The 26,715-nt window shown below is 47.5% G+C and overlaps 9 protein-coding genes across 9 annotated transcripts; 7 read left to right on the top strand and 2 right to left on the bottom strand.

Moving 5' to 3' along the window:
• Positions 1 to 97: 97 nt before the first annotated feature.
• BDW43DRAFT_242489 (transcription factor domain-containing protein) lies at positions 98 to 2,563 on the top strand. Its single transcript, XM_032039693.1, has 3 exons — positions 98 to 217; positions 281 to 335; positions 383 to 2,563. The coding sequence occupies exons 1-3, from the start codon at positions 118 to 120 to the stop codon at positions 2,490 to 2,492; spliced, it is 2,265 nt and encodes a 754-aa protein (XP_031894448.1). The 5' UTR covers positions 98 to 117; the 3' UTR covers positions 2,493 to 2,563.
• Positions 2,564 to 2,634: 71 nt separating this feature from the next.
• Positions 2,635 to 4,752, bottom strand: BDW43DRAFT_316663 (Zn(II)2Cys6 transcription factor; the record flags this gene model as incomplete). The annotated part of the gene is made up of 3 exons (XM_032048357.1): positions 2,635 to 3,690; positions 3,752 to 4,219; positions 4,276 to 4,752. The coding sequence occupies 3 exons, from the start codon at positions 4,750 to 4,752 to the stop codon at positions 2,635 to 2,637; spliced, it is 2,001 nt and encodes a 666-aa protein (XP_031894447.1).
• A 1,850-nt stretch (positions 4,753 to 6,602) lies between these two features.
• On the top strand, positions 6,603 to 7,764 carry BDW43DRAFT_304481 (uncharacterized protein; the record flags this gene model as incomplete). Its single annotated transcript, XM_032045611.1, has 5 exons — positions 6,603 to 6,722; positions 6,853 to 7,020; positions 7,053 to 7,281; positions 7,347 to 7,509; positions 7,701 to 7,764. 5 exons carry the CDS (start codon positions 6,603 to 6,605, stop codon positions 7,762 to 7,764), a joined length of 744 nt encoding a protein of 247 aa, XP_031894446.1.
• Positions 7,765 to 8,401: 637 nt separating this feature from the next.
• BDW43DRAFT_316661 (uncharacterized protein) lies at positions 8,402 to 8,747 on the bottom strand (the record flags this gene model as incomplete). Its single annotated transcript, XM_032048356.1, has 2 exons — positions 8,402 to 8,491; positions 8,556 to 8,747. The coding sequence occupies 2 exons, from the start codon at positions 8,745 to 8,747 to the stop codon at positions 8,402 to 8,404; spliced, it is 282 nt and encodes a 93-aa protein (XP_031894445.1).
• Positions 8,748 to 13,433: 4,686 nt separating this feature from the next.
• Positions 13,434 to 13,916, top strand: BDW43DRAFT_316660 (uncharacterized protein; the record flags this gene model as incomplete). The annotated part of the gene is made up of 1 exon (XM_032048355.1): positions 13,434 to 13,916. The coding sequence occupies one exon, from the start codon at positions 13,434 to 13,436 to the stop codon at positions 13,914 to 13,916; it is 483 nt and encodes a 160-aa protein (XP_031894444.1).
• Positions 13,917 to 16,503: 2,587 nt separating this feature from the next.
• Positions 16,504 to 17,684, top strand: BDW43DRAFT_316659 (uncharacterized protein; the record flags this gene model as incomplete). Its single annotated transcript, XM_032048354.1, has 3 exons — positions 16,504 to 16,743; positions 16,802 to 17,112; positions 17,222 to 17,684. The coding sequence occupies 3 exons, from the start codon at positions 16,504 to 16,506 to the stop codon at positions 17,682 to 17,684; spliced, it is 1,014 nt and encodes a 337-aa protein (XP_031894443.1).
• A 2,765-nt stretch (positions 17,685 to 20,449) lies between these two features.
• On the top strand, positions 20,450 to 21,254 carry BDW43DRAFT_316658 (uncharacterized protein; the record flags this gene model as incomplete). Its single annotated transcript, XM_032048353.1, has 2 exons — positions 20,450 to 20,618; positions 20,713 to 21,254. 2 exons carry the CDS (start codon positions 20,450 to 20,452, stop codon positions 21,252 to 21,254), a joined length of 711 nt encoding a protein of 236 aa, XP_031894442.1.
• Positions 21,255 to 22,588: 1,334 nt separating this feature from the next.
• rodD lies at positions 22,589 to 23,496 on the top strand. The gene is made up of 2 exons (XM_032043842.1): positions 22,589 to 22,887; positions 22,975 to 23,496. The coding sequence occupies exons 1-2, from the start codon at positions 22,714 to 22,716 to the stop codon at positions 22,981 to 22,983; spliced, it is 183 nt and encodes a 60-aa protein (XP_031894441.1). The 5' UTR covers positions 22,589 to 22,713; the 3' UTR covers positions 22,984 to 23,496.
• Positions 23,497 to 24,851: 1,355 nt separating this feature from the next.
• Positions 24,852 to 26,360, top strand: BDW43DRAFT_293598 (F-box protein). Its single transcript, XM_032043841.1, has 2 exons — positions 24,852 to 26,088; positions 26,144 to 26,360. Exons 1-2 carry the CDS (start codon positions 24,860 to 24,862, stop codon positions 26,316 to 26,318), a joined length of 1,404 nt encoding a protein of 467 aa, XP_031894440.1. The 5' UTR covers positions 24,852 to 24,859; the 3' UTR covers positions 26,319 to 26,360.
• The last annotated feature ends 355 nt before the right edge of the window (positions 26,361 to 26,715 follow it).

The following is a 26,715-nucleotide window of genomic DNA, read 5'->3' as shown; positions in this document are numbered from 1 at the left end:
ACTAAGGATCCGAATCTTCATTTATAGAAAGTATCTCGGATCAAATCCCGACCAAATCAACTCCCTCTTGGCAACAGGAATGCATTGATTGATCAGCCGTCACTCCACAATCATTAAATGACCTCTACCATGGGTAAGGCCACGAGGTCCTATCAGTGCCAAAGATGCGAGAGAACTTTTGCCCGCTTGGAGCATCTCCAACGTCATGACCGCTCACGTAAGCTAGAATTAATTCTTTCTACTTGTGCCTGAGTCCCTTCACTAACATGTCTGTTGTTAGATACCAAGGAGAAACCGTACATATGTGACAAATGCCCTAAATCATTTACGCGCAAGTAAGTAATTCATAACCGTCTTAAATATTCGTACTGATCGCGTGCAGAGATCTATTGGCCCGTCACGAACGCTTGTCGCACAGTTCCCCGACATCGGGCGTGGGCCAGGATGCAGCAACTCCGCCCTCAGCTTCTCGCCAGATGTTCGATGGGTTGAATATGCTGGCCTCCGCCGTGACAGACCCCTCTGTGAGCTCTGCAAGTTACAGTCTTCTGTCGGCAGGTTCAGCGTCCTTCGCTCCACGGCCGAATCCGACCGATGAAGGCCCGGAGTCATCGGGATTTAGCGAGCCATTCAGTGGCTTTGGCCCAACCATCCCGACCGATGGAGAGGACTTCACGTCGTTCTTCGATAGCATTCCATTGCCAAGCCATCCATACTCCCCCAGTTACCAACCGCTTCCCTTGTTTCCCGCTTTTCACTTTGATACTCCACCCATCTACCATCAGCCTCAGAAGGAGAGACCAGCAGTGAGTGCGGAAACTCCTTCGAGCTCAATTCTACCGCGTCATGGGACGCAGATCCCATCACTTCAGACCGAAGAATCGCCGACAACGTATAGATCGCGACAACCACCAAGTTCGCTCTCCGTCACAACGCAATGTAGAGAGCGCATCGGTGCCCTCCTATCCGATTACGCGAATGTCATCCCGAACCCCTATATCCCGTCTCGCCATGCCCTATCACGCTGTCTTAATGGATACCTCACTGGGTATCAAGAACATTACCCGATTCTACATATCCCTACCCTAGATCTTGATTCAAAGCCGTTGCACTTCATTCTATCCATGGCAACACTGGGCGCCCGATATTGCCGGGAGCCGGAAACCAGCACGGCACTCTACCAAGTGGCCAAGGCTGTGACGCTCGAGCATATACGGAGAGAGTTCCAGTGGGTAGAACCAAACTGTGGCATCGCCCGAGATCCGCGATTGGCATCCTCCCCGGCTGCTCGAGATAAAAACCTCCTCGAGACGATACAGGCGCTCCTGATGCTAGTGTCGGTGTCCTCCTGGCACGAACACGATCCCCCCTACGATGAATCACTACACATGCGGAGCCACATGGAGACGCTGCTCCGACAAGGGGGGCTGAACGACCTCCCCGCGCAAGACGGATCATGGGAAAGCTGGGTACAGAGCGAAGAGCGAAAGCGAACCCGACTAATCGTGTTTTGCTACCTCAACATCCAGACGATTGTCTTCGATGTACCACCTATGATACTCACTGAGGAGGTCACCCTGGACCTTCCCTGCACTGAGATCGAATGGCAAGCCAAAACCGACAGCCAATGGATGGAAGAAAGAAGTCAGAGCCTAGGCGAACCCAAGTTACAAGACGCCCTCGCCTCCCTCTTCACCCACAATTTAGATACAAAAGGGCGACTAGAGAGTTTCTCCTCTTTAGGCGGCTACGTTCTCATCCACGCCATCATCCAGAACATTTGGCTGCTCCAAAAAGCCCGTCGACTACCTGGATTTAGCGGGAACTCGCTCTCTGCGTCAGAAGTAACGTCCTTGGAACTCGCATTAGAGAATTGGTGTCAATGCTGGGAGCGCAATCGGGAAGCGTCCATTGACCCCTTCAATCCACATGGCCCAGTGTCTTTTACGTCCGCTGCGCTTCTCCGACTGGCTTATATCCGACTGAACGCGGATTTCAGCTCCGCCCGACGGCTCCAGACATGGAATCCGGACGACATCGCCCAATCGTTAAAAGAGAACCTCTCGGTCGAGCGAAGTGACCGGTTAACTAGAGCTGCACTGCACTGCGCCCATGCATTGAGTACTCCTATTAAATTGGGAATCAACTATGTCGCGCAGACACAGGTACACTCATGGTCGCTTCAATACGCGTTGTGTTCATTGGAATGCGCCGTTCTACTGGCAAAATGGCTCGAAGAGGCGACGGTCGCGTCCCCTAGTCCGAGTCTAACGGAGCAGGAAAACAAGCTTCTGGGGTTTGTCATCGACATGGTAATGGAGGCTCGGCACGGAGTATCGCGTGAATGGTTGTTAGCGAACAATACCCGTCTGAGCGCGATTGTCACCCGGCTCTGGGCTCGATTATTTACGGCAGACTATATTTGGGAATTGGTCAATTTAATGGGACGAGCTCTGAACAGCTACGCGGATCTATTGGAGAGGATGAGTTAAGCCTGATCTACGGTGACTAATGGGGTATAAACGGTTGGTTTCCCTTCCAGCAAAGCAATCTAGCACGCCACGAGGGTCTGGCTTTCATGTACCATTATACCACGCTCTACAAATAACCCGGTCTGGCTCGTGGTACACAGCTTCAGAAAGTCGGAGCAGCAAAAGCCGTCCAGTCGAAGAATGCGAGAGACTCAATATCCCAAGGCACCGATACATCTTCGAGGTCGGCATCCAGCCTAGTATCTGGCAGACCCGCCGAGTCCACAATCTCCAGATTAGCCGGTATTTCCTGCGGGTTCCCAGCTAAATAAGATTGCCTGATTGACCGTGCCTTTTGTCTAAGACGGCAGAGCACAGCCCAGTGAGAGTCGCATTCGCGCCAGGTGGACTCCCGCTCCGTCAACTCGAACGCTATATGCACGGCGCTCCAAGCCCGTTCAACTCCAGGAGTCTCTGGACAGACACATAGATGCCAAAGAGCGTACGTGAGCAAATGGTACTGGGTAAAGGTCGAGGATATCCAACTGTAGGACTTCAGGAGCTCGTCTGTGAGCATCTCACATGCGCATTCTAATCCCTCGCATGCGTAGGAAAGAGTCTCCTCGTTGATATGCTTTGCATATTGCTCAGAGCTTAGACCGTTAAGTGACTGGATGTGGATGAGAGCTTTCGCTTTGGATAAAAGTGTCCGACCTAGCAGGAGTGTAGCTTTCTGGATCGGGACATTTTGGTCGCAGTATCTGAGGTAGCCTTTACTTAACGAGGCATCGAAGTCTGCGACCAGCTGTCGCGACTCATCGTGCACGTTCTTGTCATGTCGAGATTGCAATGAGACCCAGTTGATACGTGCAAATACCTTACTCGCTTCTGCGGTGATCAGGAACATGGTCATCTCCGACCACGTTTCTTTCGGAGGCGGTGGAGACTGCAACTGGGCATTCAAATCGCTGTCGTCGACATTCAATGGTAACTTGGTGTCCGAAACGGTCTCAAAGCCACCGACTAGGCCGTGATCCTCAGCCCCTCGTTTATCGACAGTGATGAGGTGCCACCACAAGCGACGTCGCAGCTCACAGTCCAGGACCGGCAGATTGAAATGACTCCCGTCGCGGTGGAGACCAATCGACTGAGCCGCATAAATCGTCAGACCGTTCAAAGCCCAGTTGGAGCGTCCACTACTGTGGAATCGGCGACATCGCTAGAACGGTCAGACATCATACGGCCGTCATCAGTCGTAACAACAGGGAAGAGAGCCTTACTACATAGATGGCCATGGCCTGTAAGGAGGTTATGGTCGGCGAGTCCAAAAACGAGGAATTGTACAGCGACACCTCCAAACCCCGTTGATACTTCTGTAGAGCCTCATGTTTCTGGCCCCCCAGGAAGTCAGGTTCATTAATAGATAGCAAGCTCGTGACTGCCGCAAAGTATATCGCAAATAGAAGCGAGCTGAGATCAGACGGTACTTCACCGGGGAAGTTAATGGCGTTGTATATCTTCGGCAGAAGAGAGGGGATATGGAGAAACCTCATGAGTGGGTTCACATTGTTCAGATAAACCTGCCAGAGCTGCGTTGCTTCCCAGCGAGACGGATATAACTCCGCAACATCTGAGATCGTGTGCTGTGGATTCAACAACAGGCCTTCTGGGCGCAGGGGAGAGAACGCAGTTGAACCACAATGGGCACTAGTAGTGGGAGATTCTATGGCTGTTTGAAGCTCTTCTTCCTACCCAGCAGTTAGTATCGTAAATATAAAACCTAATAAAGAAATCAATAACCGACCTTTTCAAGAACATGAGATAGGAAAGACTCATTGATATATCTCATAGAAGGACCAGAAGTCACCAGAAAGCCCTTTCTCGGCGCATGAGGCAACTTCACCTGTTGACCCGCACCCTCCTTGTCAGTACTACTAATAGTAAAGCTGGACCCTAAACCCTTAGTCAATGATGAGTTTGTCCGTGTCCCTACACCATCAACCCCGCCAACTATGGCCGAAACGGTACGTTCCAACCGGGTCAATCTGGCCGCCATCTCGTTGCGACTCACATTCGGAGTTCGACGCTTGTACTTCTCCAAACCGGGATAGCGACAGGTAACATTGGATCGCGCGCACGTAGCGCATGGGTTGGATTTATCGCAGCGGACCTTGCGCTGATGACAGCGGAGACATGATCGCGAGACGTTGTAGCGACGGAGTACCTTCGATTCCTCGGTGGTATAATCGGAGACATTTCCGCTGTCCATAATCTTTGTCATAGGGCATTCACCCCGGTATTTTTCAACTCCAATAGGTGAAGTAGGGGAGACAATGTACGTCCAAGAGGGACAAAAGAAGTATATCGGAAATTCGGTGGTTCGGCTGTTCAGTCGGCGATGTTGAAAGACCGATGCCGATCCTTCCAAACCCTAGTAGTATCTCTACTACTCTATCCTCCAACGAAGATATACAGTCTAGTGATAATATTAAATCGAGGTCCGAACCCACACCTAGGCACTGTAGCAATAGTGAAAAATAAGAAAACGAGTTGGAACGTAGACCTCCCCCCTACTGACATATCTGAAAGTTATTATCATCAGGCCGGATTCTGTGAGCAATGGTGGCGCAAAATCTTCTAACGAGGAGGTTCCGTTAGCTTATATCGTGTATACGGCCTTTGGAGAGAGCTCTAAGAACTGGGCCCACGGACAAAATAATGGCTGAAAACTAGGGGGAATTTATAGGCGTGCCTGAGGAGCATGCGGACGACGTGATGCAGGCACTGAAAGATTGCTGTGGCAAAAGCCAGAATCCCGAGTTAGGCACGCACAGAACGAGAGAAGACGTGACAATCACAAAGACCTTATCCATCGGTCAGGGTATGAAAAACACTAAGCGAAGAAAGCTCGTCCGTAGCGCACGGTCTCCCCAACAATGAGCTTATCCAGCATCGGTTCAGTGCCAACTGTGGAGAGATCATTGCATCTATTGAATACCGCCTAGCTCATTAATGGCCGAAGCTAAGGGGCGTTGGCATGGATTTCAATACCATCCTGATAGCTAAGCCTATTGACCCCAACTGGCCAAACTTTCCTGCATTTGAGATTCGCCTAGTGCAATACCCCACTCCAGATAAGAGAGAAAAGAAAGCTCCCAAGTCTCCGGCGGACAAGTCTCCAGGAGGCAAGAAGCCAGGGGACAAGACGAGGGGCGCAAGAAACATGGGAAGCCTTCTCTACGATGTTTAAATATATGGCTGCGATACATCGAAGGACTACAGGAAAGTAAGCCAGATCTCGATCTTAGACATCTTGAATCTGTAGATACCTTCACCTATCCTGATGGGCTGGTACGTGGATGACGCTGGGAAGCGTGGCCCTCTCTTAAAAGTCTCTGCGCAAACCGTGCATGATCACCCGAGAAGTTTATTTGAGTTAGAATGAAAGGAAGATAAGAGAGCAAGCTGATACGTAGGGTTACATTCTGGGTCGTGTGTGTGCGGACGTAGGCCTAACGCTGAGCAAAGTTGTGGACGATCTGAGGTCTGGGTTGTGGAGTCAAAAGCACGATGTAGGAGTCCAGTCTATAGGGCGAAGACGACATTTTCCACTCGTTACAATGCCTGCATGATACAGTGTGGATTAATGGCATAGATCGTCTTTCATGAAATTGGATGGGTCCTAGCATGTCAGCAACTAAACCCAGGCTCATATATAAACGTCCAAGCCAAGCCTCAACACACAACGCTTAAAAGTTAAAAGGGAAAAAAGTCTTTATGTACCGGATCTCGCTCTTATCATGTTCTTAAATCAGACCTCCTAGGGGTTTGCCTCCTAGGTGAGCTAGATTTTCTTCTCCATTTCTTCCGCTTGTATTCCAAGATATATTCCATTACTGGTAGACCACACAGGATACACATGGATCTAATCTACCCAAAACAATACGAAGTTGGACTTAGCTATGGTGTACTTCACCTTAAATTCATCCGGAAAAAAGCTATATAATCCCTGTTCCCTACGTGGACAATAGCCTTCTTAGTCAATCAATAATACTCTGTTCTACTTTCGACTACATTTGCGCTTGCTTAATTGTCTGCCTCGTCTGATGTCTCGCTTCTATCGTACTGAAAATGGCTAACGAAACTGAGTATGCTGCACCTGTCTCCTTCAACAAAACCTGGCACACTGAACCCTACCCATTCATCTCCCCACCACGACCGGAGCTGTCTGCCAAGGGCAAGATTGTAGTCGTACTCGGGTTTAGTGCAAGCATCGGCACATCGGCAACGCCACGCCATCTCCATCGCATTCTCCCGGGCCGGACCCATATCCATCATGATCATAGGCCGACACCTCGACATGCTCCAAGGGTCCGGAGAGAAAGTCATCGCCGCCGACCTACAGCGGCGGGACCAGGTCGACCAGGCATACCAGTCCATCAGGAACAAACTCGACAAGAACGACGTCAAGGTGATAAATGCCGTGTTGCTCCCCGCTCCGGGATCCCTCACAGACTCCAAGCCCGAGGACCTTCTCCGCTGGTCGACGGTAACCTCCGGATGGCCATGAATGCCTTCCAGGATTTCTTGCCCTTCGCGGGGCCGGAGCCGGTCGACTTCAGCACGTCCACCTGTCTGGCTAACATCGCATCCACCCCTGGGCTAGCTGGTTACACCATCAGTAAAGCGGCGTGTTTGAAGACAATGGACTATTTTGCCATGGAGAACCCGAACGTACGCGTGGTTAGCGTGCAGCAGGGATGGGTGGCCACTGCTTCGAATGGATTTCAAAAGGAAGCTCCCGATAAATGTAGTGCATTATTCTATTCGCAAATCGTTCTTCTTAGCGTACTATGGAATACGATCTGTGGATAGCTGAACTCCCGGGCCAGTTTTACATCTGGCTGGCGTCTCCTGAGGATAAATTCTTGAAAGGAAAGTTTGTCTGGGCCAATTGGGATGCACAGGAGTTGCTGGAGATAGTAAAGGAGGTTCGGTCAACCAAGTTGCTGAACTGGATTGTGCAGGGAGTGCCCACGTCGATTGAAGATGGACCTCTGCCAACTCTGGCACTGGGCTGGGAGAAGGTCGGCAACTCCGACATTCGCTTCCCTATGCCGGAGGAGGTTGTGAATAGATGTTTGCAGCTGTACTCGCAGGTCTTATTTGATTTCTAGTTTTGAATTCTAAGTATCTACTGTGTCGGAAGTATAGTCTACAATAACGCAGCCCTTTGAATAACTCTTTCAATATGATAGCTACGTCGAAGTTGCTGACCAAGTACAACCGCTAGTATTCTTATTCATTATTGCTCGACATCGGGAAAGGTCTAAGAGTTATGGTTTGGTTTTCCGCTTGGTAAAATGAATAAAGGCTGATTTTTGAGCCTCAGATGTAGCGCTGGATTGGGCCTTAGGTAGAAATTGCATGATATCAGGATATTTTCTTATATTCCCTTTTTCTAATAGTAAGACCGCCCAGCGTGTAAAGCCATCGACAAATGCCACTCCCTTGCTTTAGGTTATCTTAGTATCAACTGATCTAACACTGAGAAATAGATGATGGAGCCAGGATTATCTATGAGGCTTGGCCTTTACAACCAAGCACCAACATGTTTCGATAACTACAGATCCAGCAGACGGTCACTGACAGCACTGTATATATTCGTATACTATCTAACAGCTAACGAGAGACGAGTAACACGTTGGTTCGAACCGACGATTGAACTGGATTCCAACAAAAAGAGAGAGACAAAGCCAGTAGATTGGTTGATGTTGAATCTTTCCGCTGACTTGTCCCCGACTACCTTTTCACACTAGACTTATACACTACAGAAACGTATCAGTAATGTGATACCAAGAGCTCCAGGGGCGAGTTGATCAACATACTTCCAGTCCAGTTCGAATGGCAGTACACTCGCTGTTGGCAGTCTAGCACACGGCTCCACCGTCGTTGCCACCGTGGCAGGTGCCTCTACCACAATCTTTAATCTCTGTCCACTTGCCACCCTTGCACTGGACCTTTTCACAGAATTACACATTAGCAAAGACGGTCTGTTATTTGAACCTGGATATGTTCACATACCACGCCTGTCCTGTCACACCCGCAGAAATGTCTATCTCCGTTCGAGGCATTGCAAGCACTGTTTGTACGTCTTTGGTCACCGCCATAGCCTGCGCCGCAGGTGTCCCGAATCTCGAAGCTAGAACCAGGGACTGCGGAAGCACTGACGGCGGCGGCAGCCATGAGAGTGTAGAGGATAGCAGTGACCTTCATTGTGGAAGAGGTGTTGTTGTATATTGGAAAGAGATGTTTTGATTAAAGTTCTTGAGTATAGAAAGGATTGATGTCCAAGGATACTAAGTTTCTGGGTGATTTTACGAAGTATTTATACTTCTTCGATGCCATAGTTCGAGTCGTCTCTCTCGTCTAATTACCTAAGAGCCAACCCTGTATCAGAGAAGATCGGCCCAAGTTGCGTAACGAAATTAGTATTATTCCTTCAAGAAAAGCAACATAGCATCATCACCAACATCTCCGTTGCCGCTTACGCGCTAGACCTGAGGGTGTCTCACTCTGGGAGGATCTGTATCCCAGTTTACAGACTTAGTTGGTTGATTGACAGACTGATACATATTCTATTAACCTGTTTGGAGCCTGTCTCTGGCGTATAACTGGATAACCAGGTAAGGCCCCCAACCTCGCTTCAAGGCCTTCTGTTGATCAGTAGACTGCCTTGATACAAGACCAACACATGATAGTTCGAATGTTACAGAGTACTCCCGAACATGAGCACCCTCTAAGTCCGCAATGTATAGTAGATTTCATAGAATGATATGCCTACTCCCAGTCCCTTCAATGGAAACAACAGTAACGGACTATGCTACAAGAATTGAAAGGCTACACCCCCTTCCGCCTCTGTAGTAGACGGTAGCCTACCAAGGACCGCGATCTTAGTCCTAGCCACGTTAATGGAGACATACTCTACCTCATGGTAGAATATTTGCTAATGACGGCGTTCAAGCCCGCTGAGCCTGCATGGCCTAGAAAGGCCCCCGCTTCCTAGAATCTATTCACAATCCTTTCACGTAGTGCTCTACCATTGCACAGCCTACAGGCCTCCCTCAATGGAGCAGCTGCCGAGCCCCTTGTTCCACATGCGCGTAATACGTTGGGTTCGGCTCCATGAAGGTTTCATTGCCACCGGTGATGTACGATGTGCGACATCATCGTATATCGTACAACTTCGCCATGCTTACCATGCAGAAAGGAAGCCGGTCCTTGCATTAGCGCCAGATAGGTATATGCCACTCAATGTGCTAAACGGGGCTGCCGAGGGTCCACAGTAGTGCGAAATGGCAAGTTAACATTCGAGCCCCGCCGGCTGTTGTAGCTCCGGTCTGTTAAAGTGCAGATACCGAGGGAACTAGGGTGAGGAGATTCCTTAGTTTGGGATAGAATCAAGTCTACTTCGTTTGTTTTACCTGCGACTCAAGCGCGGGGAATGACCAACAGCTCCAGTAAGCGTACCTAGCGTACTACACTTCAGTGGCTTGGCAGCCAACACATGCTACATTATTTTCGTAGTATCGAGAGATTTTCCTTTGTACTAGCGGCTTCAACAGAGGAAAGCAATGAGGTCCCTACAAGGAGGTGACATTCGCCAGTTTTGTAGTCTAAAAGGACTCGTTGATTTGCGGGCCGTCCCCTGAACCAGTCTCCTCGCGTATTACAGATGTGGGCTACGTGGGGATGTGTGGGTGGCCTCTCTCATAGGATGCAGTATACGTTTTCTGTGTACTTCCCATGAACAGAAAGTTGTGACTATCAGTCAAGCCTAGTAGTGGGGGCGCGCCGGGCAGCCTCCTGGCATTATCCAACAAGATTTGTTCCAATGGATGTTTTTAGTAGGATTTTTCAACTCCCTATCTCATGGCAATAAGTTGTTGTACAAATTTCAATACACATCATAAGGCGTCCAAGCATCCACAATCCAACACAGCATAGCTTTTTGATTTGCATGCGTGGAGTGTCAGATATTGCAGATCCATCCTGAAATGCTAACTTGTACTGAATCATGCCATGGACCGTAAAATCTCCGCTGAGTGCAAGAAGAAGGTCGGGCAGAGTGACATGGGAGGCATACCGGATGGGGATGAGATACTAACAAAGGTACTAGGGCTCTTTTGACTGCAAATACCACTCTGTGCACAAGATGGAACCCCTGACCGACACATCAGACACCTCCCCGGCCCGAAGGTTTTACAATTTTTGCAAAGCCCTAGATTCACTTCGAAGGTGCGTTCTGCTCGAAGAAATTGATGTTTTAAAATGAGACAACCATGTTTGAAGAATACCATGAGCAGACCACAGCCTACAATGCGTACGATGGGCTTCAGCAAATGGAGGCGCGTGGCGGACGAAGAGTCTTTGTTTTTTGGTGACCTATATTTATTGGGATACATAGAGATTGGTGGGAAATGCTCGGGTAATTTCATAATTTGCATAAAGTGGTATCTGCAGGTGGAAAGGGTGGTATGGAGTATTCTATCTCTTGTCTATGGACAAAGAAGCAGCCAATTACCTGGGCAAATATCACAGAGATATTAAATTTTGGTTTCCAAGGTAGATCTCTTGCTCCTTTTGGGGTGCCTCGAGCCCACCATACAGGGTTCCTCCACGCCAGATCCGGAGCCGAGACTGGGTGGAGAAGAGACCTCTCGTCCATATACCTTGTGCTTACTTAGAGGAAATCCGGTCCGTATGTACATCATGCAATCAATTCGTTGAGTTTATGGTTGAATTCTTTTATCCGCAGCAGTAAGTCCAGTACAGAGCAGTGTGATTATACACCGAAAGAAATATCTATGTACCTATCATAGTATCGTAAAGGAGACCCAAATATCTCCAATCAATTACTTAACCCCAACATTCAGATCGATAGGGTGAAATAGATATTAGCCAATAAAACCTTCCGTGGTTCCATGAATGGGATCACGCGCTGACGGCGAGAAATCTAATGCACCTGTGTGAAGCCTGAATCATCTTCTCCGTGCGGCAACTGGGGTTTGCCAAAGAAACTTTGAGTCCTCCACTGAGGCGATGCAATGCTGCAGCTTGGTTCGTCGTTTCTTTGTCGAGTTCCTTGGGAATCTTGCTATATTCCCTGTCTGTGGGTCCATCCGATATGTCTTTGGATCTTCCGAATCTAGTCATAAGTTATGTAACACTATATCGTCGATTCTAATTACTGCTCGCTCGGCTTCTCATATGATTGGAATATTCGGAATTGACATGAGGCTGAAAATAGTGTCAGCATGGTATCACTGGTCCAATCGTGAAAAAAAAGTGGGAAATCACGAAGGGTCACATTTCGGGAATTGCTCCCTGTTTGACAGGGATCTTGACGACCTCACCTATTATATTGGAGGATTATCATACCCGGTGGGGCCTAAGTATGGATCGACAACACTGGCGTTGTATTAGTGTAGAGAGCCTTGTCTGACAAAGGGATTTCCGCTTAGACGAGCGGCAAACTAGCGTATTCCACATCGCCCCAGAAAGAGTCTATAGTAGATCCAGGAATCCACCAAATCTTTTGTTGTTGAGGGCGAGAACCCATTCTCCTGTCCACACATCTATCACGGCACCAGCTAGTTATCGAGGCAAGGGCAGACTTTTCAAAAGATGCAAATGGCTTCAGCGCAGCTAGAAAAGCCCTCTAGACCAGAAACCGACTATGAACGATGGCTTCGCGACCACGATGAGAACTACAGGCCAGGTGATCGGCCACTATATGGACCAGGGGTGAAAGGCACCGAAGACGCCACTGAGAATGTGAAATGGAAAGACCGTTTAAGTGATGGAAAGAAAAACTACTCGGCGATATACGGCATTATTCTGTCGGTCGTGCTCGCGATAATGATCATAAAGTCAGTCAAAGCATATCGAAAACGGTGCCACCGAGGGAGAGATATTCCACTTTCCGGGAAAGATTGGGACAAATGAAGAGCTGTGGGTGATTCAAGCAGGCCCCTTCGCTACCATGACCGTTGAGCTGAATAGCCACAGTGACTTGACTGCTAGCTGCGACACGAAAATGCGTCGTTCATTTGATTGATCTAGTGATTATGTACATAATTCGTGCGTTGAGTGCTCGTAACTTGAATTTGTCTGCTCGACTATCTGTCTAAATAATAGGCTTAAAACAGTAGAGACCGATGACACCTTTATGTAAGGTGATATCTGCGTGGCTGCATGACCCTGGCGTCAGGACATAGGGGGGGAATTGACGCCCTTCCCGGCGGGCATTTGCCTGTCAGAAAAATGTAAGTTGAGCCACGGACACTCCACTCCGTCAATGAGCCAAAAGTACATTCACGATAGGGAACTTCAATTGGCCATGCCATATTGGGTGGGGGCCAGTCAGGGTACTTGATTTGCGCCCAATCCTGCACTATCGTATGAGACTCCATTGTACAGCCTCCTTAACTAGGCCAGTTACGGATCTTTTGGATGCTTATCTCAATTACTCCGTGGCTCGTCCACGTCCACCTCGAATCATTTTTGGACTCTGAATTACCTAACCACTCTTCTGTAACTATGCTCGTTACTTCGGACTTACTAAGTACATACTGTACATACGTGCACCGGGTTGTCAACGGAAGAAATAGTATCCGTATCGGTCTCCACCGTCTTGCAGGGAACAGCAAATTCTGATCCTTTTGAGATGAGATGGCTATTATGGTACGGGAATTGTTATTTTAGGCTCAGAACCCTGGGGTTCAGCGCTGAGACCAGACTTTCTCGACGTAGATATTCCCTCTACTCACAATATTTACCCCATACTATACATCACGCAGACGAGTAAGTGCATGAGTCTCTATCACACAACTCCTAAAACTGACTCTGGAACGCGTGGGGCTCAGCCAGAAATATACACCTTGCCTGGCTATGTTCCGAATGGCCCGAGTGCTCTCAGAAACCTCACAATTCCGGCAGCAATCGCAGCCCAAGACCGACTATGAGCGATGGCTTGAAGAAGAACATCAAGGCTACTCGCTCGCAGAAAATCCAGGGCATCGTCCAGCTGTTCCCGCAATGGAGGACCGGAATCCTGTATTTCACCGTGTTCTAAATGACAGTCCGCGTAAAAAGATTCATGATGCACACTCAAGCGCCATGCCTCGACCAGTTGACCGACCTCACGGCGGGTTTCTAGCTAGGCCAAGCACAACGTCGCATGCTCCACTGAAAGACGTTATTACTGAGGCTCTTCAAGAGCATTGTCTCTACCAGTGGGCACTATTACTCGCCCTGTTTATTGCTCTTATATACGGTGTAAAAACCCTTAAAAAGCGACATCGCCGTGCAATTACCCTGCCGATTTCTGAGTCAGCCGAGAGTATCTCAACTGTCATCAATGCGAAAATGCAACTGGTCTGACTGCGACACGGTTGAGATAGAGTGAAATGCTCAAGGATTGTTCGGGTTGTAGAAACGCAGCCTTCTCTCTCGCTGTCAAATATCTAGGAGACTGTCCTGTTTTTATTTCTCTCTCTGTCTCTTTTGCTTTTCTCTGTTCGGCTGTTGATTCCTCTATGCTTTGCCGGATCATTTTGATGACTTGTCTATCTCACTAGTCCTTGATTCTGCGTGTAAAGTGGTTAAATTACTAGCTTATAAAAACACAACTCCGGCACTGGTCGCCTTGATTGCCTAGTTCTATACAGATAACTAAGCACGCGCTCCCTCCCGCTATGGCTGCTACTGTCAAAACGACGAAAGTACCCCTCTTGGCTTTGCTTGTCTTCAAGAATTCTCTGGAGCAAGGAGTAGACCCGCATTGGACCACGACGCCCCACCTTTAATTATGTTCAATGCATGTCTCAAACTAGTAGGCGTGCGGGCTTTCCCCTTTCGTTTTAGTGCTCAGACCCAGCTCACCCTCGAAGCCAACCTACACAATGGCGCGGTTCCATATAAGGATGAGGCTATTAAAGCCCAGGCAACTTTTGACTGTAAGCCACGTGAGGTAGGCCAACTGATAAGGCATGTAGACCCCTTTGGTAACTGTCTCTGCAGTCGTTTATCTTTTCTTGTGCCCCCACGACCCCCGAAACCTGTGCTGTACTAACACCTCTTAATTGACCCGTCGTTTATCCTATTATGGAGCGGAATAGCCCATGTCCAAGTGTCGCAGCGATTATCCATTGGTAGAACAGGAGGCCGGTATAGACTTCGGTCTAATTAGGCCCATCGAGGCGGTCAAATTCCACTGCTAACGGTAAGTGTAAATTTTTAGTATTTCTCAGGCACCATAGATTAATACGCTTGAGGTGTAAGGTGTCGATGTCTGAATAAACACCGCCTTTAGCCGACAGGGTTAGATACATCAGCAGGTCTGACTTTATCCCGGAGTTCTTGAGCGCTCTAAATGCTCTTAATAACGCTGAGCTGTTTATAAAATGTTGGAGCACTTATGTTTCAGCGCCTTCGTCTTCGGCCACAATATATTTCTGGGCGAGCCAGGAGACGGAGTTGAACAGGAGGTTCGGATTGATTCTGGAATTGGAATAATTGGCGTTCGGTCACTTGAGATATATCTACTATAGCCTTAATTGAAGTAAGCAGCGTCAGTCATGAACGATCAATAACAGATTACCCTGAATCCCTTGGTACTATCGGATAAACTATACAACAGTAAAGGGGGGGATAGAGATGGGCAGTAACTATAGAACAGGATATATTCATCACCAGCGCGGATTTCGGAATCTGCGCCTTAAGATGGATAGCCTCTAAGCCTTGCCAACTGAGTATATAAAGAATCTAGAAAGGAGACATGGTACTTGACGCTCTTTATAGAATACCTTTCTCCAGCCCTCCACTACTTTACTTGAGTCATGACCTGCCTTTAGATGCTCTACCTTTCAGCGCTGGGGAATTTTCGATAGTCGGCTGGTACGAAGATTATATTAGGCCAGGTCATGCAGTGGCTCGATACTAGAGATAGTTTAGTTCGTACAATTGCAATAACAAGAAGCAGTATGCCGAATACAAACTACAGCCTGCTGTTATCTTGAGTTCCAATAGAGAATCCAATGAGCTAGTCAATAACGAAGAGTGACATACAGCGATAGGCCTATATGCATTATAATAGATATACTTATATTGTATAGTTTAGGTTTCCGCTCTTTAACTATTGTTGGTTGATCTGCCAACCTACCACTTTAGAATTTATTTAAGTTCGGACTATAGAACAGTGCCAGCTCAGTATACTGTAGATGGTCAGAAGTTGTATATCTGTAAGCAAGAAACCTGGAATTTATCATCTTGTTCATATCGGAGGCCCCTCTATCTCCTGTATTTTATATCTAGTATACGAGGACACGGTGAGGGCGGAAACGGCCATTCTGCTGCGTATACCCATTTAATCACCACCATACAACTGTCCGCTGCCTAGAGAATGGGCTGTACAATCTACACACGTCGTTGATGCGAATTCCTCCGTTTTTCTGATCCACAAACCGAACCTATCAAGCTTGAACTGGGTGTCATCAACAAAGGCCATCTACTTGCGCGGATTTCATCTTCATCATGAGCAACAAAATCCGCCCCGATAGTATCTCAGGCTTCAATGCTGTTGGCCGTGTAACAGGAACAGCAGCAGACCTGGCAGGGATGGAATTCCTTATCCACTGCCCCCCAGATCTTCCCCCAAGAAGCCGTCTCATTTTGGTTTATGGGGTTACGGATTCGGGCGATAATGCCAGTCCCCGGCACGATGGCTGATGCTTCTCTGACTTTTACCTTTTCCGCCATCTCCTATCTCCTCGTGGTATGTCTACGTCCTTTTGTGAGAGTAGTTATATGAAGTTCGACTGGCCAACACTTTCTAGACCCACAACGCACTAATCAAACCTGGCTGACGTCGGAACTCCCGGACGATCTCGTTAAAAAATGCACCGAGTACGCACATGGCAACTCCCAGGGGGAGCAGCGAATTGTCTTAGATAAATATATGTTGCCTGACATGTCCCTCGTCAACAACCTGCGTGTTGTGCCTCGGGAGGACCTTTTGGAGAGGTCCCTAAACACAGTTAAAGAACAGGCCGAGATAGCACAGCGCGAGAGTGAACAGTTATGTATTTTAATCTTCGGCCATGGAGATGAGGACTTGTCAGTGTTTATTGGTGGTGTCGAGGGCCCTCATAAAGGCCCCCCAACGCTCACCACGGGAAATCTAAGCAGGCTGCTTCCTAAAGATTTGGCAGTGACTCTTTTGATAACATCTTGCTTCTCTGGAGGCTGGCTTATCTCCCGGATCTCAGCGACCCTTAAATGTGACAGGCATTACTGCAGCGAGCGACAAAGATTTATCCTATTTTTGGCCCATTAGCAAAAGCATAGACCGTGCAAGCGGCGGTCTCGCCGCCTCTGTCATTTTACAATGCCTGATTGACGCGGAAGAAGCCGCGGAAGAAGCAACATTACATCCCACCTATGCCGCACTTAGCGATTCAATATTCCAAACTGTGAATGACATGCATTATCTTGGACAAGAGCAGCAAATGTATTTCAGCGCGCAAAACGACGAATGGGAGATGAACTACCAGCGACGTCTTGGGCTTCCCTTTTCCTCGTATAGGGATCGATGGGAGGTCCTTCGAAAAATCCCCACCTACCGCCCCCAACCAAGGGGATGCGGAAACGGCCTTGATTTCCAAATCTGGAAATGCTCGATATCGAAGGCTAGAATTTCTTGCCAGAGAGTACTTTGCCGCCAAACCAGGCTTTGACAATGCTGGACCTAATATAGCACTGCACAACCGACTCAGGGGTATCCTCCGCGGGGATTATAATTTATCAGAAGACCAAATCAGTCTCACATTCGACTATGTGACCTCCAGGCTTGGGCAAATGCACGAGGCAGAATATCTCCGAGCCCAAATGAGACTCGACTTTCCCTCGATCTTCGATGTAGACATTTACGAGTGGAAGGTGGCTAACTGGTACACTGCGGAAGACAGAGAAATCAAAGACGACCGCGAGAGGAGAACATTTCGTTATATGGTGAAGGGACATGTCGTTACGCATCCTATCGGTCGAGGTGTACCGTACACAAAGCCCATGCAGTATCTTACCCTTGCTCTCGCTGAGTCGGGACTACAATGGGAAGAGATCGAAAACAGGGTGAGGAATGCATGTTTGTAAAAGTAAGGTTGGTGCCGCTCTATTTACAAAGCATGGCGTAGGAAGTCTGTGGCAGAAAATGAGCTGGTCATTAGTCGTCGACGGGCATTCATGGAAACTGTTAGGAGCTTGGGTTGAAGAATCACTGAGTGGACTCAGCCGTACTGACGTAAAGGACGGCCTGCTTGCTATAGGTTGATATGCTCTGTTTTTAATCCAAACCACAATATACGACTTCAACGAACTTACTATGATTTTTTTATTAATTATAGAATGAAGCACTGGAGCTCTGTTGACTAGGCTGGCGGAAGTGGAGCAGCTGGATCCAGTGCCAGCTATATAGAAATGTTATTTTAGTTGTCCATATATGTAGAATACCTGGTAATATATTCGTATGAAACAATATCCAAACGTCCAGATTTTGATCCTTATCCAGACTATCTAGGAGGCCTATCTAGAGTGGATTAGCCTCACCATAACCGCTGTGGGCGAGCTCTGCGATGTCTTTTATATATAGAGTCGCCTTAGGTTTGTGTCTAAGGTGAAGCTGCTCCACCTTTGTAATAATCACTGACACCTGAGATCATTGGTCAGGGTTTAGGACTCTTAGGGCTTTAATTTAGAACCTGTTTACCTACACGTCTTAATTTTAAGAATAGTCTTGCAACTGAGACTGCTCCTATCCTCCACCTTAGAGATTAGATGCAACCATTTCCAGGACGTCTCCAGTGCGCTCTTTTATTTGATTCCCGCAGTCTATGGTCTGTTCCTGCCACATTTCTGACTGCAATGCCACGAGGATAAGAATTTATGTCTTCTGGAAGTACTCTAGTGAAAACTACTCTTCTTCACCATCCTCAAACGAGTCATCGTCAGGCTCATTCCCAGAGCTGTCACTGCTGTCAGAGGGATCGCCTGAAAGGTTATTGAAGAAGATATCGGATACCTTAGTGCTAAGGGGGCATTTCTATTGGACCTAGGAGATTTGCGATTTGCAAATTTCTCAGTCGGCGGGGAGGAACAGAGAATAGACCTCCGTCAGGTGTCTTGGGATAAGAAATGATATCGAAAATAATAAGGTACAAGCACGAGGGTAGTGTCAGCAGTAGTATACATCTACTACCAGTTGCAGAGCGGTTGAGAAGATCGGTGGAGACATCAGAAGAGATGGGTGGATGGTTCGGACGGAGAAATGCGCCACCTATCTCGGGAGTGCGCGGGACTAGGACTAGCATGGTAAGGGCCACGGCTCGAATTACTTGGGAAGTTAGATGTCAGTCTTTGGCATTTTTAGACCAAAGAGCTAAGTCAGCGGCTGTGGGAGTCGATTCACGAGATGCAGAGACAGTTGTTGGTTAGCAAGGCTCTTTAACGGCCGCCTGCTAACCGTTATTATCGTTAAAGGAAGAATAAAAGCCCCGATTCTTGTTCCTATAAAGAGACATACTTGCAGTTCGAGTAGAATGGGCACTTTGAGAAGGCAATAGAGAAAGACAGGGCAGTCGCGAGTCTATAGCGAAGAAACAGTGCCTAAATAATTATCTTCAGTATAGTTGGTTTGGCCTTGTCTTCTTTTTTAATGTCGTTGGTTTCCTGTTTTTCTGTTAAGGTCTTTTCAATCCACTGAAGCAATGTTAGGTTACCAGTTCCTCGTAGAATAGAATCTACATATTGAATATATCTCCACTCTATCTTCTTGCTTATCTTGCTAGTTGTTGCTTTCTTAAAACCTCCAAAGGACCTTCCAGCACATGGTAAGGTGGTTCTTAACGTGGATAATTTGTCTTTTATGAGTCGTCATGTGCCTCTAGTGGTATAGATATAGCAGCATCTACAGAATCTTTAATGACGACACTATCTAGAGCTTGATAGCTAGACTTGAGCTGGTAGCCAGCTTGATGCAGCAAACTGTCTAGCTAAATAGGCAGCGAGCCTACAGACAATCTAGTAGCTCTGTTTAAGAAGCATTATTAGAGCTGTGCGACATTTTATAGAAATTGTACCCTTGCCCCACCTAGACTCTCTAGAGGCCTTCTATGGTAAGATTCGTTAATACCTACATATACACCATGTAGAAAATAGTTGGTTCCGGAGCCAAAACTGTGGTTAAGGATATGATACCAGAGAGAGATCATTTATTGTATCAGGGCTTTTATAAGATTGAAAGATACATATTTGTGAAAGGACGTTTGTTATAACCCCACCAGAAACCCACGATCTACCCTTTGTAACCTGGCCCATCAATCTGAACAATATTGTACAGTATACAATAGTGAATATCATTCAATAAATTCTCTAAGTGGAACGTGGGGTTGAATACCATGGGTATAAATACTACATTAATAATTTACTTTATTCAGTCCAGTAGAGCGTTTTAGCGCTGGATTAGATATGATTGAGTGAGAGCCAAGGTTATACGAGGGAAGGTTAGTGCCTTGTCCATAGCCAGCACTAATTTTGATTCGTGCTCTGTTTGGTCCCCAAATCGCTCGAGGGATAACAAACGTTGCATGTCTGCATGTCCTGCTCATCCTTACATTCTCAACGATCAACGAAAACATTGAAAAAATAGGCTGCGAGATCAAGGAAAGAAGGGCTCGCGTTACCCAAGCTCCGGCTTCGCAAAGCACATAGGAAGCCATGAAATGGCGGTCGGAACTGCAAACTGCGCCGGGCAAAAGTAGGTGGCCTATACTGCCCCTGGTGCGATATGCATCTCATCAGATCCAAATTGCCAGGGCGACGAAGTCCAGCCGGAGTGTCAGCGTTGTAGTACTTATGAAGTTATGTGCAACTATGGCTCCGATGCGCCGGACCTTCAAAAGCCTCGCGAGATCGAAGACCCAACTGTGATCAGCACCGACGCCGTGACGACGCTAGAGTTGAGCCGGGAATGCAGGGCCCATCTGATGACTTTCGAGCAATCAAGGACACTCCAGACGATTTCCACCGTCCGTCAGAAGGGGTGTTGCGACTAGCGTGCGCAGTAAGTGGAGGCTGGTAGCCTAAAATCAAGGGAGTATATCAGTGAATGGCTGAAATCTCAAAGTCTGTGCTTGGGACCCCTATCTTATGCATGTAGTCTTGGTCATTGCCGCGATGCATCGCCGCTACCGAGGCACACCGGCTTCGAACCACCCTAGCACATTTGAAAGTTACCATGTCTCCCGATGTGCGGCATTACTCAGTTCGAAGGAGTCGCGGTCTCTACAAGTGGAAGATCGTGATATATTTTGGATGACGTCGACCTTTCTGGATATCATCGCAGCAGGCAGTGTCCCTGCGATAACCCCCGGAGAAGTCTGGCCACTCAAGCCGTCGGACTCGTTGGACTTGGAATGGTTGCGTATGGCCGAAGGCAAAATGGAGGTCTGCAGACTCGCTGATCATCTGCGCCCAGACAGTCGCTTCTGGGACATGACCGAAGAGTATGTGCAGATATATGATGCCCTGTTATATACAGATATCGGCAGAGTACCGCCAGCGCTTGCGCGACTATGCTATTTAACCCCGTCCTCCCCCCTCCAACATAACAACCCATACTTTACCGCTGTATACGCTTGCCCCAGTACTAGATCAGCGTTCTGGTAAACTATCGAGGGCAAAGGTTCTGGCCTTTGCTTGTCGAATGGAACAACCGTTCAAATTGTTATTGCACGCTAGAGACCCCGAGGCATTACTGCTCCTATCTCTCCGGTTTGTGAAAGCGCGCAACGTGGTGTGGTGGCTTCGATTTCAAGCCAGCGTTGAATGCCAGTCAATATGTATTTTTCTTCCGCAGCACCATGCCCATCAGTATAAAATCCTGGACCTGCTACAGTATGGGTCAGGAGCTGATATTGCCTCAAACTCGGTCCTCCACTAAAGCCCAGTCTTCCATGTTCTCTTCCTAATCAGTCATCCCTTCTTTTCGTTAGCCTTAACTAGGTTAATCTGTCTATTCGCATAATAGAGAGAACGCTCTTCTATTCCTTCCTATATCACTTCTTATCCTCTGGGCTAATATCTCAATCCTATACACCAATTTCCCTATTATGAAAACCGATGCATGCCACAAATCAATCAAATGTTGTGCTCGCAATATTCTGTAGTAAGATCATACGGTCACTAGTCATCTGATCTAGCAATTTCCTAAGTTAGAAGCTATATGAAGCATGGCTAAGCACTGCAGAAATGAAACCAATGACGTGGATCCATCGGGATAGCCTAATATAAGCTGATGCCTCTCACGGAGCTCCAACTTATGCCATCTAATTTGGGCTTAGCTTCTAAAGTCTAGGTCAACAGCAGGTTGGATAACAGCACGCTTAGCCCCAAGAGAGAGAACTATCACTCAGTTCGCAGAAACTGTCATGTTTCCATTCAGTCCTTAACTGTTTTGTTAATACACTACTTAAGCCTCCTCGTATTCTTAGTCCTTCCCCACATTTCTCCCGCGACGTTGGACCTCCAAAACATAACCAATTGGCTTGTATGATCTTGCAGAATTCACTCACCCTCATGCACGTTGTCCACAATGATTCTTTTATCCGAGCTTATTGGTTAAACACTCCGTGCCTAATCCGGCTTTAGTCGGATTTCCAAGCACTATCATGGCCTGACTTCTTGGAGTGGAGATATAATCCTTGGCCAAACGGGCGAGACCTTAACGCTAACGTTAAAGTACAATATGGTTGGTTATCTACAGATCGTGCGTTGTTTACGTACTAAAATTGTAAAACTGGGGAAATAACCTGTCTCCAAGGTATCCGGCGCTGCGTATTTCCTCGTCGAGAGATGACTGCATAAAGACCGCAGGTTAATCAGGCGCCCCTTGCATGTTCCAACCAATAAACCATGTCAGCAATTCAGCAGCCCAAATCTGAGGTAATGCGGACTTTGACTACGACAGGAAGGGATTTACGGGGTGGGATCCGAGGTTCCAGACGCTGCTTGTCTATATAAGCTGAAGAAAACGCATAAAAAGCCATGTTTTTAGAACGGCCTCAAGTACCTAAGAAGAATCTCAAGTCTCGATAGATATCTCATTCCAATAACAATCCTATTCATCATGAAGTTCCTCCAAACCATCCTCGTTCTAGCTGTCGCCGCGATGGCCACTGCCAACCCGGTGGCTGAGCCCGATAACCATCTTGACGCGCGGGCTGGATGCTCGCCGAAGGGCAAGTATTGCAATGGTGGTACCTTTCTCTGCTGTGGCTCTATGAAGTGCAAGAACAATGTGGTAAGTCTAGTCCAGGAGCTAGTATATATCCTTCGTCTGGCACTTCCGTGTTTGGGTCCTGGTTTAGCTAATGAACACTCTATTCAGTGCCATTGAGATAGTGGATCGGTTGGGTAGCTGATGGGTACTATAATATCATGAGGCTATTGGTAGAAAAGTAAAACGGCTTGAGAGAGAGGCGTGACATGAACTCTTTGTTGAATGGCAGGCATGCGAAGCCTCTCTACGTACTATGCAAGCAAAATGCAGGAATGAATTTATTTAGACTAAGCTTCATGACGGTTCTCTGCTTACCACTGCCACCTATTGCTATATACTTCCCGACCTCTTTGTATTCCAGTGATAGTTCATGATTGTGTCCGCATGCCCAGCACTCACAAGATACGATACCTACCCCCTTCACATATCTTTTTCATCTGAAATTTCCGGACCACAACAACATTCGAAACTCAAGCTGTGTAGGATTATTACTCAAACCCAAGAGGCCATTTCGCAATGATGGTATGTTTAGCCTTCATTCCCAGACAAGCGTGTGACCCGTTTCTTTGAGACGGCTACGCTCAACGAGCCTGCTAAAGAGGGCATCATTGTCCATGAAAATATTCATAGCACTTATACAATTTACGGTGTCGGCATTGGATTTATCCTGACCGCGGGCCCTTTCGGCGTCGAGTGGCATAAACATCTCTATCATTTGCACTGCTCGAGGTATGGATGCGAGTTGATCTTCGGCAGTACAGACATCTCGGGTAGCATTGAGGAACAGCATAATAAGTGTAGCATTTAGATTGTCATACTGAGATTTGAGCAGTGGTCCGACAGAAAGAAGAGTGATATTTGGCCTTTCGTTTCCTGAATCGGCGATGTTTGCAACCTAGAAAGGAATGTCAGTTGAGACTTGTTCACTGCGACGTAAAAGGCAATGCTGGTATCTAACTTCAATTCGATCTTTGAATGCTTCGCCACCCAGGATATTATCCCGCACCTCTCTTGTAAGCGCCGCCGTTAGCACACTGCTCCCGTGCGACCAACTTTTCTTTATGGTTCTTGCGGACCCTGCTGGCTTCGAGGCTAGGAACTCCTTTATCTTTGGCAATATCCCGGTCTGAATAGATTGCAGGAGGGGCTCTGATAGTAAGGCTAAGTACCATAGATGTAAGACTGTCACACTCACAGTTTCAGGGGGTAGATGGAGCGCTACCAGAAGGATTAAGACGTTTCGTGCTACAACCGCTTCATTCAGATCATTTATGTCAATTTAGATACGGCCTCTATATCTGTCAGGGAGGACAGGTCATCTTCCTGATCAAGTTTCTCAAGTCTCCAGAGGCTTGGCTCTATTAGCGCAACGAACAACCACTTCGTATCTAAATAGATCATACCTGCCAGGAGGAGAGATCTCTGTTAGAACTGTCGCCATCGTTATCTTTTAACTATAGTAAATCCAACGCTGGGACGTTCCCCCACAGGCATGTGTCTCCGTCATTAGGTCTCCGTCTCAAGTATATCTTCCCCTTTTCTTAACAAAAAACACTCGGTTTACGGTTTTCGCCTTCCCAAGCAGGATATCAGGTGGGTTGTCGCGTTTGGTTTTTTGCTATCAAGTTTGTGACGCGGCCGGTGAATAAATAACCTGGCACGTCCTGCTACAGTACTTTTGTTGTCGTTAATCCACTTCGTCAATCCCACTACCTCCACTCCTTCCACAGCTTTCCCCACAACATATATTGATCGTGTCAGACATTGAAGCATCTTCAACCCTTTCTATCCATATATTACTATCATTGGCAGCTTCAGAGCACCTTTGGGTGTTGCACGATAGCAAGATGCGGTGGCACGTGATCATACCTTAGGCTTTCACTGCCTCAGGCAGATATTTCGAAGTCGTTGCTGCCTGATCGGCAGCCGCTATATGCTCCTCAAGCCTCTGGTGTATCTTCGCAAACCGGGCCAGACGTCTAGAACTCTCACCATGGACCGGCTTCCGAATGAGATCTTGATCAAAATCTTGAGCTACCTACAATCCAAGGTTTCACCATGTATCCGGGTGAACAGTCGGTGGTTCCATTGTGGTATTTGTCTCATATGGCGAGAAGCATTCTGGTTCCACCTCTCCTACATACCAAAGGCTCGGCGAGGCCTCTATTCTGCTGCCATTGGGAGGCTCTACCTTTCAGAGACATCTAAGGAACAGCTAGAGGAGTTTAGCCATCTAACATTTCCCCGACTAAAGCATCTGAGTATTGATGCCGAGCCATCCGCCAAGACAGGCATCTCTGTACTCAAAAGGTACATGCATTCGGGGCTTCAAACAATTGAGTTCGGAGGAGACTTCGACCCGGAGCTATTGGATCATCTCCAGGAGCATTGTCATCAGCTGCAGAAAATCGCGATCAGCTTCCCGGCACTTCGTCTTGGGGCAGACAAGTTTCTCAATTTTCTCCGCAATACCCCATCCATTACCGAAGTCTCTCTTGACGGAAGCATTGCAGAATCTCTAGTTAACCGTGACTTTCTTGATCACTTGGCCGATCGAGATAATCTGGCAGGAATTTCCTTCGGTTTTACCATCAAGACACGCCTGGTGGAAGGCATCAACTCTCCAGAGCCTTTCCGATCGCTTCGAAGGTTGACCATTACAGTTGTTGAGGATGCACTCCCATCCTTGGTCTCCAAGCTGGCATCCATCCACGATCTCCATTTGGACCTAAAGGCAAAGGCTAGAGCTCGGGTTCCCAGTATCGACACCAAGCTTCTTAACCACCTCTCAAAGTTAACCCAATTGCGCCGCCTACACGTCCATGTTGGGGGCGCTATGGCTTTCGAGAAAGAGGACCTTTCATTCCTGAAGAGCCTAAAGCACTTGACCGAGCTATGGCTTAGAGGTTCAGATTCAACATCTCTCACCGCAGCAGGATATAGAGATGTTGATCTGGAGAGCTTGCTGGAAAATCTACCCAACCTTCGAGTCTTAGGACTAGAGATGTACAAGCTCTCCTTGACTTCGACAACTTTAGCCGCCCTGGGTCAATCTTGCCCGTCACTCGAGCGCTGCCATCTTATGGGTTCATTCAATATGTTGCAGCTCGGATCTTACCAGGCTCCACTATTTCTGAAGCTCCAATCTCTTTGTATCAGTAATTTCACCAGTTTGATGATCGATCCCACCGGTAAGAAAGCACCAAAACCGGAGAAACTTAGGTAAGGAGTTGGCCAATTTTACTCCCTCTTTTCGCTGATTCTGACTCCTTTCCAGGACACCCGAAGACCATGTGGTGCAGATAGAATCACATTGTCCGAAATTAAAAGACCTCACAGTTATCTACACAAATGATGGGTTGAACGAGCAGCAGTTCTCGGATAGTGTTCGTGATATTTGGGAGGGCAGACAGCTCAGTAAGAAAGAAAGTATCTTGACGAGCTATCGCTAGGAAAATGTTGTGTTCGCAGAATTTACATTATTAATGGCCAGGAGCTATCAGGACTGCAGACTATGGTTCCCTAGTGGATCTATGCATCTATAGAACGACTGTAGCTTTCCTCGCTTTAGTCAGGGTAACGTACTCGGCGAGAGTTAACAATGGAGCATAGTTTTGCGACCGGTATAAAACCTCACTCGCTCCTCGTTCCAGAGCAGGTCACTTAGGCTCATATAGCCTAATCTCTCTTCCTCTCGCTTCATTTTTGTCACCTGTGAAACTACCCCGTAGTGAACTTGTCAGTGTAAGTAGGAAGGTAGTCTTAATCTATTTAATTTCTAACTCGGAAAAGATATATTATAAGTAAGGCTCTCCAATGAATATTGAAAATTTTCCATCACCTCTTATA

The sequence above is a fragment of the Aspergillus alliaceus genome, assembly GCF_009176365.1.
Source record: "Aspergillus alliaceus strain CBS 536.65 unplaced genomic scaffold BDW43scaffold_80, whole genome shotgun sequence".
Classification (NCBI taxonomy): domain Eukaryota; kingdom Fungi; phylum Ascomycota; class Eurotiomycetes; order Eurotiales; family Aspergillaceae; genus Aspergillus; species Aspergillus alliaceus.
The sequence above is the reverse complement of the archived record's forward strand: the minus strand, read 5'-3'. Positions and strand labels throughout refer to the sequence as shown.

What these genes read in the sequence shown, in the direction of transcription:
- BDW43DRAFT_242489 (XM_032039693.1), top strand. Translation starts at nt 118, where the DNA reads ATGACCTCTACCATGGGTAAGGCCACGAGGTCCTATCAGTGCCAAAGA. An exon ending in CCAACGTCATGACCGCTCAC is followed by an intron (nt 218 to 280) that starts GTAAGCTAGAAT and finishes GTCTGTTGTTAG; the next exon opens with ATACCAAGGAGAAACCGTAC. An exon ending in CCTAAATCATTTACGCGCAA is followed by an intron (nt 336 to 382) that starts GTAAGTAATTCA and finishes GATCGCGTGCAG; the next exon opens with AGATCTATTGGCCCGTCACG.
- rodD (XM_032043842.1), top strand. Translation starts at nt 22,714, where the DNA reads ATGAAGTTCCTCCAAACCATCCTCGTTCTAGCTGTCGCCGCGATGGCC.
- BDW43DRAFT_293598 (XM_032043841.1), top strand. Translation starts at nt 24,860, where the DNA reads ATGGACCGGCTTCCGAATGAGATCTTGATCAAAATCTTGAGCTACCTA. An exon ending in CCAAAACCGGAGAAACTTAG is followed by an intron (nt 26,089 to 26,143) that starts GTAAGGAGTTGG and finishes ACTCCTTTCCAG; the next exon opens with GACACCCGAAGACCATGTGG.